Here is a 13108-nt window from a genome sequence, read left to right as displayed (position 1 = left end):
TCCCATGCAATGAGTTTGCATAAGATCGAACCAAAAAATAAGTCACTCTTACTTTATGACGTTGTTTACTGTTTAAAACTGACTATTTCATAGCGTTGACTTAGGTAACTTAACCTTATCTTGAGCTAACTATGAACTCATATTTATTCGGGATTATCCTTTGATCTGCATAGGTAAGAGTGGTCTAACACACTGCTCAATAGGCCTCCCATTTTGGGGATAAGATCGGGTAGATAGTTGGGGACATAGGGTGCAAGATGGAATTCACGCCTAATCAATTTAGGGATAGGAGGAAGATTGTTCTCTTAAGTATTGAATCCAGGTCTTGAACAAGAGGTCCCACCTTCTCATTGACCCGGGAGGGATCTGGTTTAGTGATTGGATCACAAAACCAATTGTTCGTTAAAGGATCAGTAGAACTTAAAGAGCAAGACGTAATTTTAGAGGTAAAACAACATTTGACCCAGCCGTTATTATGAACAACTTGTGAAGGGTCGACTTACAGATGATTAAATCAAGTGGACACAAATATATCTACAGTGAGGAGAGTACAACTATCGAGCTATAGTGGTGTGACTTGATAATTAATGAATATTGATTAATTCGGTCTAAAGAATTTTAGCCAATTGAGCTCATGATCTGTAAGTCTATAAGGTCTCTCTACTAGCTCGTAAAACATAAACACCTTGAATTAGTCAATTGAGTGAATTTTGAATGATATCAATTTGAAATGTTAAAATTGAGATTAGGGTTTGAATTTGAATAGTTCAAATTCAAATTAGGGTTTGTATAATTATATTCGATATAATTAATTACCGTTTAATTTATCGAAATTAAATGAAATTTGAGAGTTTATAATATTTAAATATTATTTTAAATATTAATTACATGAATAAGATTCATGTTTAATATTAAATGTGTGATTAATTTAATATTTATTGAATTGTTATTTAATTAATCAAATATGTTTAATTAATTAAAATCAAATAAATTTTCAATTTGAGAAATTTTTCTGAAATTTTAATTTAAATTAATTTTGAATTATTGAAATTAAATTTCAAATTGTATTTGAAAATTGGAATTTTCCACTTAGTGGAAAAATCCAATGTTTCACCAACTAGTAGGTGGAACTCTACAATTCACATATCTATCCCACTCAATCTTCAAGTTGGAGGTGTCTTTGACTAAATTCAATCATGCCTGCACGTATTTAAAGAATAAAAATACTCCAATTTGGCAGAATTGAAGGCGGATTAGTTGCTGGAAAATTTGTTCCTGTTGAGTTCTTCATGCTTACCACAAAACCCTCTACATTCCTTCACAAATTCATTCCATTTTTGAGTTCCACCACTCAAATTCAAGGTTGAGAATAGTAGAAAAGATCTCTTGGTGATCCAGGACTTCAATTAGAGAAGATTGTAGCTCAAATTCGTGTTTGAAGAGGATCTTCAAAAGTATGTGTTGAAACCTTCTTAATACCCTATGAACATGTTTATTTTGATGTCAAAATTAAGGAATTAGAATGCTTAATGATCATGTTTTCTTCCGTTGTCTATTTCCATATTCCAACACGGAGGTGGTTGTCGAAGTCCGGATTTCGTTGTCCGAATTGTCATCAGAGGTGGTTATCGGAACACGGAGTTGGTCGTCAGAGTTTTCATCGGAGGTGGTTATCAAAGCTCGAAGTTATTTCTTGGAGTGTGACAATGGTCGATGGGCGAAACCGCTGAAAACATGGAAAGAAGGGAGAGTTGGTGTGAGTTAGGGTGAGTTGGTAAAATATACCAACTCAACCCCACCAACATTCAAAATTGGTAAGCCAAACAATGAGTTAGTATATTATACCAACTCAACTCAACTCATGTTGGTGAGCCAAACACTCGTTTTGTTGAGTCTTATGTCAAAAAAATTGTAAAAAAAAAACCTTATTTTATCGCTTTAAAATAATTATTAATTTTAAAATACATATGATAGTTAAAAAATGTAACACCCTGAATTTTTTTTATTATTTATGTAATTCAGTAATTTTTATTAATCGAGGGCATTTTTTTGAAAATTAATGGTAGAAATTAATTTTATTTGGGAAGAAAAGGAAGTTAATAAAATCAAGTGGAATAAGGAAAAGAACAAAATAAAGTTTATTTTATTTCCCTTTTAATTTATTATTATTTATAGAAACAAAAATTTTCCCTTCTCCTTTCGTCATCGCCATGCGCGCCCCTCCCTAAAAAAAATTGTTCCTCGCGCCACCGCCTTCACCTCGTTGACTAGCCGACCAGCCGTCGTCTTCCGCCACAGATGCACGCTAGCACTCAGCGTGTGCCGGTCCTTGCATTCATCGGTAGATGACCGCCATTGGGCTGCGCGTGCACCAGATCTGACCAATTCGACACCGCCCGAAGCTGTTCAAATTTGCCGTTCGCGAGTCCGTTCGACACTACCACGTTCGTCGCGCCATCCGCGAAGGACTGAAGTCGAACGACCCAATCTGCCATCGCCGGTTACCTCCAGTCACGTCGATCCAATGCTGCCCAGCCCTGTTCGTCGCCGAAATCTGCTTGCATCACTAGACTTTTGTTTTGAGTAAGGGATTGATTAATTTTGGGCAAGATTTTGGATTGTCTTTGAGAGGTTTGATTACCCACTTGGTTTTGGGTTAAAATTGTTATCTCTTTATATTTGGAATTTAGATCCAAGATTGGAGTACTTCGAAGTGCGCAACGTGCTGTTCAACAGATTTGAGTTCGTTTGGCAAGTATTTTGGTAACCGTTGTGATCCTTGTTGGTTGTTAGGCATCTATTGGTTATTGGACTAAATGATGGTTTGATTTTAGTACTTTGAAGGTTCCAAGTCGTCGTCCATTGGGTTTTAAAATCTGCGAAGAGGAGATTTGAAATCGAAATCTTGCGAGTGTTTGTTGATCAAGTTTCGTTGGGTAAGTTCATTGGTGATCGTTGAATTAAATTTGTATGTTTGGATTTTGGTTTCAAGGATTGAAATTTAGTATTATGTTCTGTATTAGGGGACTTAATTCAGGAATTATTTTGTTGAAGATCATTAGCTTGGATTAATATCTGAATTTGACTTCGAGGTAAATAATCTTACTACTGGAATTGCCCACAGGCCAGGCACTAGATGTATGCTAGCATGATAGATGAATATTATGACAGAATGATGGCATGATCAATTGATAGTATAGTATAGTATAACCGATGTATGATTTTATATGAGTATCTGAAAGATTTATTTGTGCACGTAGATACTTGAATGCTAGCATGAGATGATATTTGATTCCATGAGGTTGTATTTGATCTGTGGATATTGAGGCATATTTGTATGTTGTAGAGCCATAATGTTGATGTGTATATATATGTCATAGAACCATATTGTGATAATTATGATGTTGAGACTATGAGTGATTTTACGGATTAGTTAGATGCCCACTAGATATTGTGTTTCCTTCGAGATTCACCAGATTGTGTTTCTTTCGGGATTCACCAGATTGTGTTTCCTTCGGATTCACCAGATAATGTGTTTCCTTCGGGATTCACCAGATTGTGTTTCCTTCGGGATTCACTAGATATTGTGTTTCCTTCGGGATTCACCAGAGGTAGTGGGCATACTTAACTTCAGTAGGATAGAAATTGGTTTTTCATATATGTATGTGTCCCATGAGGACTAAAGCAGTTTATATGTTCCACTAGAGGTAGGCATGTAGAGGACATAGATGTCTAGCTTGACCCCAGTAGCGGGGTTACTTACTAAGTATTTTCTACTCATTCTTTCTCATGTTGTTGTTTCAGGTAAAGGTAGAGATGTACTGGTGATTGACAAGCGGAATTCATGATCGAGCCATTGGACTAGTTTTATGCTTCAGTTCATGAGATTTAGATTTCTTTTCATGTTTTTCTTAACGTTTAGTTTTGATGTTTGAAACTTACTATTAAGAATTGTTTTCAGACTTATTTATTAACATTTATGATTTATGGTTACCCTATTGTTGTTTTTAATATTTGAATTTGACGAAAGACTTTTGAACTTACCTTATTTATTTAGCATTTATTTCACCATAAAAGGGTGTCATTTTAAGTTCCATGCATGCATATATTTAGTAACGGCCTAATTTAAGTCTTAGGGGGTCGGGTCGTTACAGAAATTGCCAGTAAATGTTTATATTTAACGAGCAAAAAATTTCAATAGAAATATATTTGTTGACATAAAAGTTTGTAAGTTTCAGTGAAAATAGTAAATTCTCAGTTTTTCGATTAGTTGACAGACATTGGCTATTAAGAAAATGATCTATGTTACCCGTCAAGAAATCATAAATTTACCTTTTGAATTTACGCACACAATCATAAATTTATGAGCACAAAGTTAACATATTTTGACAGGCATTGCTTGTCACATAAAACAAAATTTATAGGTGGTCAAAAACCATCAATAAGAAGCCCAAAATGATGTCGTTTTGTGCTTAGTAATGCTGATAACTCATGGATGGATTGTCAATAAATTTCTCATTATTGACAATTTTGTGTGTCAATTAGTTTTATGCTTAGAGATGTGTCAACAAATCTCTCATTATTGACAATTTTTACGTGTCAATAAACCATTTTTCTTGTTTAAAAAAGTGGAAATATTCCCAAAGAGTGTCAGGTGTGATAATCCGAGACACAATAGGGCAATATACAACAAACCACTATCAACTAATAGAGATAGTGACGACAAACCATTATCAGCTAATAGAGATAGTGACAAACATAATAGAGGAAAATAAGTTCTTATTTGAATTCTCAAACGCTTATGACTTGATTCTATTTAATTTTAAAATCACAATGAGGCTATGCAAAAAAAAAAAAAAAAATGGTGTGTAACGGCACTCGTGAGGTCGAGTGGCAAACATGTGAGAAAAATGAGAATCCTGAAGGTCTAACTCATTGAATCAGGGATTTGACAATTTCTCTACTTGGAGGAGCATCCATAACATGATGTTACTAAAAAAGCGATAAGTGTGCTCAAACATTACCAAAATATTAATTTTCACCTATTTGAGAGGCTTGAAAATGGATCATCCGCACAAAATCTCAATAAATCTAAGGGGGTCTTTGGCTCACCAACATGAGTTGAGTTGAGTTGGTATAATATACCAACTTATTATTCGGCCTACCAACTTTAAATGTTGGTGGAGTTGAGTTGATATATTTTACCAACCCACCCCAACTCTATATTCTTCCCATGTTTCCAATGGCTCCACACATTGGCTATTGTCACACTCCGTGAACTAACTTCGGACTCCGACAACCACCTCTGTGACAACTCTGGCGACCAACTTCGGGCTTCGACAACCACCTCTGATGACAATCTCGATGATGAAATTCGAACTCCGACAACCATCTCCGATGACAGCTCCGACGACCAACTTTGAGCTCCGACAACCTTCGCGTGACAAACTCCGACAACCAATTCTGGCCTCCGACAACTACCTTCGGTGACCCAACTCCGATGACCACCTTCGCGCTATTAACTCCGACGACCAATTGGCTCCAACAACAAACTCTGATGACCAACTCCGACAACCACCTTTGTAGGCTCCAACAACCACCTCTAATTACAAACTCCGATGAAAATCACCTTCGATGAACATCTTTGAGCAAGCAACTCCAACGACCAACCTGAGGTTTCGACAACCATCTTCGATGATAAACTCCGACAACCAACTCTAATTATGCGACTAACTTCGGGCTTTGACTGTTACCTCCGACTACAATCTCCAGCTAAAATCATCTTCGTTGATCAACATCGACACCACTTTCGCCTGACCAACTCTGGGATTCGAAAACCAGCTCCAATGAAAAACTTCGACAACCAACTCCAATACACCTTCATGTGACCAACTTCAGGCTCCGGCAACCACCTCCAACTACAAACTCCAATAAAAATCATCTTTGATAATCAACTTCGACAACTACTTCCGACTACTATAAGACTGATGACTATTAAAGTATGTTGTAGGGTTGTTGATTATATATAAAAAAAAACATTATTTTGTCTACATTGAGTGCAATATTTATACATAATGAATTCACATATCAATTTAGTGTTAAGAATATTTAGACAAAAAGTATGTAACATATAAAGAAAAAAAACCATAAAATAAATTTTTTTTCTGGAATATTTTTTAGCAAGAATAAGTGAAAAATAGAAAATTGTTATGTGATGATCCTCTAAATTGTTAAAGAAATGTGGTGACATTCCATTAGCTGTTATGATGATGGGGGAGATTTAATTTAATTTTTTTTTGACATAGTAAAAATATAGAGCAACAATAGGAAGAAGAAGAAAAGAAAAAGATGATAATGAAATTCATGAAGAAAAATTAGCTAGAATCAAAAGTTTTGATTTTACTTTAGTTTTTCATTTTATTTAACCATATTTTTACCAGAAATGTGATGAGTTAATCATTGTTTATTGCCCAAGAAAGAAAGAAAGAAAGAAAGAAAGAAAGAAAAGTTTTAAAATTAAAAGAAAAAAATTACAATCCATATTTTATTAAAAAAAATGGGTAAAATTATTGAATAAAAAAATTTTAAAACAAAAATTGTAAATATAAAAGCATATTATTTAGAGTTCAAAAAACTGCATCAAATACTCAGATATATGAATTCAACTCTACACTCTAAACATATGAACTAGACCAAATAACTCTATATCCAAAATACAGACATATGAATTTCATAGATATATCAACTCTCTTTCTCTCTATATAAATTTTAGACATCCTATATCAAGTCAATGTTTCAACCCGTTTCTAATATTAATAGTTTTTTTTTTAAAAAAAAATAAATAAATGGATTTTATTTCAGTATATATAATAATGATAAATTCTAGAATCGCTGGAAAAGTCGAGAAACTCCGGGATGTCTGACCGATCTCTGTAGAATTTTGAATCCCTGTGTTCTTACATCTTTTGACAAACAACTCGTCGATCTTTTTGAAATCAACATCGAAATCCTTCGTTCAATTCTGTATTCTCCAATCTTATATCGATTCAGCGTTTCCCTCTTGTTGCAATTTGTTATCTGTACCTTCGTCCATGGCGGCCCCGTGTTTCTGGGCTCCCTCAGCCATTTCTTCTTCCCAATTTGCTTACTCCGTTGGGCCCTGCTTTCCGGTTCCCTTTCATCTTCAACAATCGGCTCCTCTTTACGCCGCTGCTCCAACCACGGCCCCTGTGGTTGCTCCCGCTGCTGCTACCTACCCTCTCCCTCAGTACCAACAGGTTTGTGTTCTAATCCTAACCGATCTATTTGGAATTTGGCTTATTTGCTTCACTTTACATATTTTATCTCTGAAGTTGAAGAAGATTGCATGTTTGTTTCCAATATTTTGAATTGTTCCTAATGCTTGTTGTTAATTAACCACTTATGTTGCTATAAGTCTGATAACCTAAAAAATACTCCGCCCATATGTTTCGTTATCTCTCTTTACTAATGTTTCCGTAAATCAGGCTAGTTCTGAAAACTATAAAAAAAAAATGGTTTTCTAAAACTTGTTATTGTTTTTAAAGTTCGACTTGGAATTAAAGTGTTCCTTAGAGAAATATGAAAATCATAATTGGGAAATTCGGAGGAATCATGCATACAGTTTTAAACAATAGGTAACTAAAAAAGAATTTGTTATCAAACGAAACCTGCGTGATTAACTTCGGCATGTGATATCGAATCAATTAATGCCATAAACTTTCTAAACGACGAAATTGAAAGTTTTTGAGTCTCAAGTGGTGGACTCATTGATCAACATGGGAGTGATTTTGAAATTGTTAAAATCACTCCTATTTTTCTTAATGTCATTCTAAAAACATGTTCTCATTCAGTCAAATCCAATTTTGATAATATGAAAATCGGGTTTAAAACTGTAAAATCAAATGTGAAATTTATTTTGAATAATAAAAAGGCATGTTTTGGTCTAGATTTTGGTTTTTGGAGGACTCATGCACTAATTTTACTTGGGTATTTGGTGTTTTAGGCGCAGCAGTTGTTTCAAAAAGATGCTCAAATAATAACACCTGAAGCACTTGAGAGTGTAAAAGTTGCCCTTGCAAGAGATGAAATGGAGCACAAAGCAGAAACTAAAAGGAAAGCTATCCCTCGTAAAGCTGCTGGACAGAAATGGGAGGATCCTACACTTGCTGACTGGCCTGAAAGTACGTAACCTTTTCATTTCTTACCCCAATTTGTCTTATATGATTTAAAGCTATATTTTATAGGAACCAAATCTTGAGGTAGGAATGGTAGCAACCACCATTTCAGAAATGGACATCATGAGTATTAGATTATTATGGTTAAACTACAAATTTTGTCCTCGAATGAGGTAATCTTGACAAGTTTGCACATTCTTTACATCTGGATTATGCAGATGATTATCGGCTGTTTTGTGGCGATCTTGGTAACGAGGTGAATGATGATGTTCTTTCTCGAGCGTTTTCACAATTTCCATCCTTTAACATGGCCAGGGTGAGTTTCTAACTTCATTCTTCTTGAACTCTATTCAGGCCTCATGTTTTTTACACAATCAATTTGTATGGTGTAAACTTCTTTATTTCTTGTTCAGATTTTGATTTGAAGCCCAAAGAGCAGTTAAACATGAAAGGTTGGTTCTAGTCCTACCTAATTTGTGCTTTTCCTAATGTTCGATTATATAAGTTTTGGATGACACACAAAAATCGAGATCGACACACAAAAATCGAGATCATAGATGTTTTGGATGTGGAGTCTATTTTTTTCCATTTGTGGGGCTCTAGTGGGTTGTGTAGTTGTGTAGTTTTGAAGCCGTTTCTGTAAGAATCGATCAATCATGAATTGGATTTTCTTCTCTTTCTCATTATCAATCGGATGTGAAATTAACCAAACTTGCAGCTCTAGAAATACTAGTACAAGAGGTCAATGGTAATAATATCTCAAAATGAAAGAATCGTGTATGCAAAGAAAGAAGAAAAAACCAACTAATATTTTCATTAAATTTGTTTGGTGGACCCATGAACTAAATCGAATTATCATTTTTCTTAGCTGGTCCAAACACTTACCGATGTAATTCAAATAATCTATTTAGTTATCAGCATTCCCCCAAAACTAGGTCACATATGTTAATCAAATCATGCTTAGATATCAAGCCTTCAAATGTAGGTTGAGGAAGAAGCTTGGTGAGGATGTCAATGTCTACAATCTGATGTCTAGGAGGGAGTGTACATGAATTCAACAAAATGAAGGGTTAGGATATATGCTTTAACCAATTGAGCTAGGTTCGGGTTAGCTTGTGGACTCTTCTTTTTCTTTCTGTATGTCTGTGTATTCTTACAATTTTTTTTCCAAGTTGTTTTACCAAAAATAAACACTTGCTCATTATCATTTGTGCTGCTTATGATTGGCTCTGAATGATAAGAATGTAGATGTAATTAAGGTTGTTGTGGATGTTGATGGAATATGTGTAGGTTGTGAGAGATAAGCGAACAGGCAAAACAAAGGGATACGGTTTTGTTAGCTTCACCAATCCTTTGGATCTCACTGCAGCACTCAAAGAAAGGAATGGTAATGCTTTTATTTTTATCACAGCATTTGATGATAGAATGAAGCCAAGATGGGTGGAACCTGAAAATGTTGTGTTTTTCAGGTAAATACGTTGGGAATAGGCCAATTAAACTTAGGAAAAGCAAATGGAAGGACAGAATTGATTACGAGGCTCTTGCAAAACTAAAGGTATTGATTCCTACTTCATTGATGTTCGGATTGTACTTATTTGATTGTTGCCTTCTAACAGATAACTCCTATTCAGGAACTATTTATTAGAAGCATTTTTACAATAATTTTGTTTCATTTACTCAGTAGTGAAGTCCTAATTATCTGAAAGAATAACACATTGAGATGATTTAAAAAAAGGAAAGACACACATTGAGATATTTTAAGGTGCGTTAGATGACCAATTTTTAGTTCGATACTTGGTTTTTGGTTTTTCATTTTTGGAGAACTGGGTTGTTTGAGTTTCATTAAGAAGTCCCACCTTTCTGTTTACTCTATTTTTAGTCTCTAATTCTTTTGCAATCGCTAAAGTTTCTATTTATCCAACTCTTTCTTTTCTCTCACTTCTCTCTTTTAAGTTTTTTTTTTTGTTAAGTTTTTTTTTTCTCAACAATATGCAAAGTGGGAATCGAAACTTTGGAGCTTGAAGTTGATAGTACATTCAAACTATATTCATTTCGGTCTCTTAATCTCTCTCTTTTAAGTCTTAATCTAATCATCTTTCTCTCAAACTTTTCGCTGTCTAAAATGTGTCTGACTTTATCTCTCTTTCTAACAAAACAAATTTCTCTCTTAAGATTTCATCTTGTATACCTTCTCTCTCTCTTAAATCCGGAAAAAACATTTCTGGTCACGTCTCTCGAACTTTTATCTTTCTAAACTTTTCCTCAGTTTGGAACATTTGTTCTCGTGAGCATATGGCTTCATCTAACATATGTCTTGCATTCTAACACTATTCTCTCAATTATCCGTCTTCACTTTCCCATTCTGAGACTTCTCTTTAACTAATAAATTGTTTGTGACGTGAATTTGCAGAATAAAACTCAAAAGAATTGGAAGGTACAGAAGAAAAGTGTGTTGCATTAGTGAAAGGAGCATATTGATATTGATTGGATTAAGAAATGAACAGTTTTGCAGCCATTCCTCACGTATTCTTTTCGTTGTAAATTCGCTGCAAGTATAAGCAAATAATTTTAGAAAAATACTTGGTGTGTCCGACCAAATTGTCTAATTATGATTTGTCATGTGGTGATTTCTTTTCTTTTCTTTTATTTTATTTTATTTATTTATTTTTTTTTGGGTGATAAAGAGAGCAGACCCATGAAGATGGGTGTATCTCAAGTTACACACTTAAATATTACCCAGATGACATTTTCCGTTTAGACCAAAATCTGTAGTAGTAGTTGATGGAAATGAATGATTGGGCAACTAGATTATAATCCAAACTTTTTGGGGTTGATTGCTAAATCAAACAAAAATAAATCAAATCTAGTAAAACACCATCATTAAAAAAAAATTAAAAAGGATTAGCATTTTCTTTGGCAGAAAAATCAAGATATGATTGAAATACCAAAACTAAAATTTAGACGATAGATATAAATACAAAGTTTGCACGTTCTTGTTTTTGGATGGAAAGTTTGGATTCACCGTTGACATTGGAAAACTAAATATTGACATGGATTTTGATATGGATCATGACTTAGTTGACACTAATAAACCCAAGTTGATGGGAATTATGACATCTAAGCACTTTGGAGATTTCTTTTTCTTTTATTAGAACTTATAACATCTTTAATGGTAAAGATGACTTCTTTCTTTAATAATTTATTTTTAATTTTGATTTTTTAGATGGAATAGATTACATTCTTCAGAGGGTTATATAAAGTTGTTTATCATTTCAATTTTAAGAAACATATATTATTCGAAAAGTATCTTTGTGGATTCCTAAATTTTGGATATAGTTTCTATTTAGTTCTTAGGTTCCAAAACTTGTACACTTAATCTTAAGCTTTGAGTTCGGTTTCGATAGTCTCTAAATTTCAAAATGTTACAATTTTATTTTTGACATTTGAGTTCTACTCCAATTTGGTCTTTATGTTTCAAGATTCACTTTTTTAAACTCGATTATTCACTAAATATTCATTTTTCATCTTTAGTACTACTTTATGTTAATAAACTAAAAATCATTAAAAGAAATAATTGATTAAATTTTACTATTATTTTATCACTTTTAAAATTAAATTCAAATTTTCACAGTATAATTATTTTTAATTAATTAATGGAAATTGACGTCAATGATTGAAAGTGAGTATTTAACGAAAAATTAAGGTTGAAAATGTGAAATCTTGAAACTTAAGGACCAAGTTAAAATGAAACCTATATCTCAAGAGTAAAATTATAACATTTTGAAACATAGGGACTAAGTGGAAACAGAATTCAAAATTTAAGGACCAAATGTATAATATTTAAAAACCTAGGGACCAATAGAAACTACACTAGAAACCTAGAGACTAAAAAGATATTTCACACTATATTTTTATAAATGAAATATGAGGTCTCATGCTTGTATGAGACTTTTTCCTTAGAAATTTGAGTCAACCTTTGCAATTTCAAATTTTATTTCAATTCTTATAATAGAATGCATACGAGTTATTCAACTAACCTTGATCAAGTTTGATTATTGTGGAATGACTCAATTTAGAACAAGATTTTTGCATCTTGCTTTAGATCTTTGTCTTAAGAAGTAATCTATTCTAGTCTTGTCTCTTAGTTGATTCAAATCTTGTACAAGGAGATGCTAGTTTCTTTGGTTCAAGGGTTCTTACTTTAATAAATGTTTGGACTTTATAATCTGAGTATTAGAATTGCCTTATCTCTAAATTCTACTATAAGAATCGCAAAACATGAAAATTGCATATGCTCAAATTTTTAAGTAAAAAGTCTCAAACATAAGAGTTCAAATTTCATTCATAAAAATATTTCTCTCTTACAATTGAAACGATAGAAGATCTTATATAGTTTTTTACAGGATGTAATCTATTTATTAAAGAAATCAAAAGTCAAAATAAAGCATTAAAGAAAGAAGCTATTTTTTTAATCTCCATCTTTTCGGTCACCATCTTTAATGCATTTCCATTCAAGAAAGCAACCTCAATCTTTTCAACCACCATCTTTAATACATATTCTTCTAGAAACATTAACTAGACATAACAGATAAAATAAACTGAATTACAATAAAAATATTACAAGAATTAATAAAAGAAATCTTCAAAGTACTTGGTCTCATGACTTATCAACTTAGATTTTTTCATGACAACTAGGTCATGATTCATATAAGAATGATATCCATATCAATATGGTTAGATCAATGATATTGGCTATATAGATTTGTTAACGATTCATGACATTTATTTCTTGGACAATTTATGAGGGTAAAATTAGAATAATATTGTGGTTTTTAAAAGTATTTAAAAAAATATTGTTGTTTCAAAACAATTTAGAAAAATATAGATTTTTTTTTTTTTTTTTTTTTTTTTTA

The 13108-nt window shown here is 33.0% G+C and overlaps 1 protein-coding gene across 1 annotated transcript; it reads left to right on the top strand.

Moving 5' to 3' along the window:
* Positions 1 to 6898: 6898 nt before the first annotated feature.
* LOC120069416 (RNA-binding protein 42-like) lies at positions 6899 to 10880 on the top strand. Its single transcript, XM_039021156.1, has 6 exons — positions 6899 to 7277; positions 8024 to 8201; positions 8414 to 8511; positions 9486 to 9582; positions 9665 to 9750; positions 10606 to 10880. Exons 1-6 carry the CDS (start codon positions 7092 to 7094, stop codon positions 10654 to 10656), a joined length of 696 nt encoding a protein of 231 aa, XP_038877084.1. The 5' UTR covers positions 6899 to 7091; the 3' UTR covers positions 10657 to 10880.
* The last annotated feature ends 2228 nt before the right edge of the window (positions 10881 to 13108 follow it).

The sequence above is a fragment of the Benincasa hispida genome, unplaced genomic scaffold (assembly GCF_009727055.1).
Source record: "Benincasa hispida cultivar B227 unplaced genomic scaffold, ASM972705v1 Contig387, whole genome shotgun sequence".
Lineage (NCBI taxonomy): Eukaryota > Viridiplantae > Streptophyta > Magnoliopsida > Cucurbitales > Cucurbitaceae > Benincasa > Benincasa hispida.
This window is presented reverse-complemented; position numbering and strand designations above follow the sequence as displayed.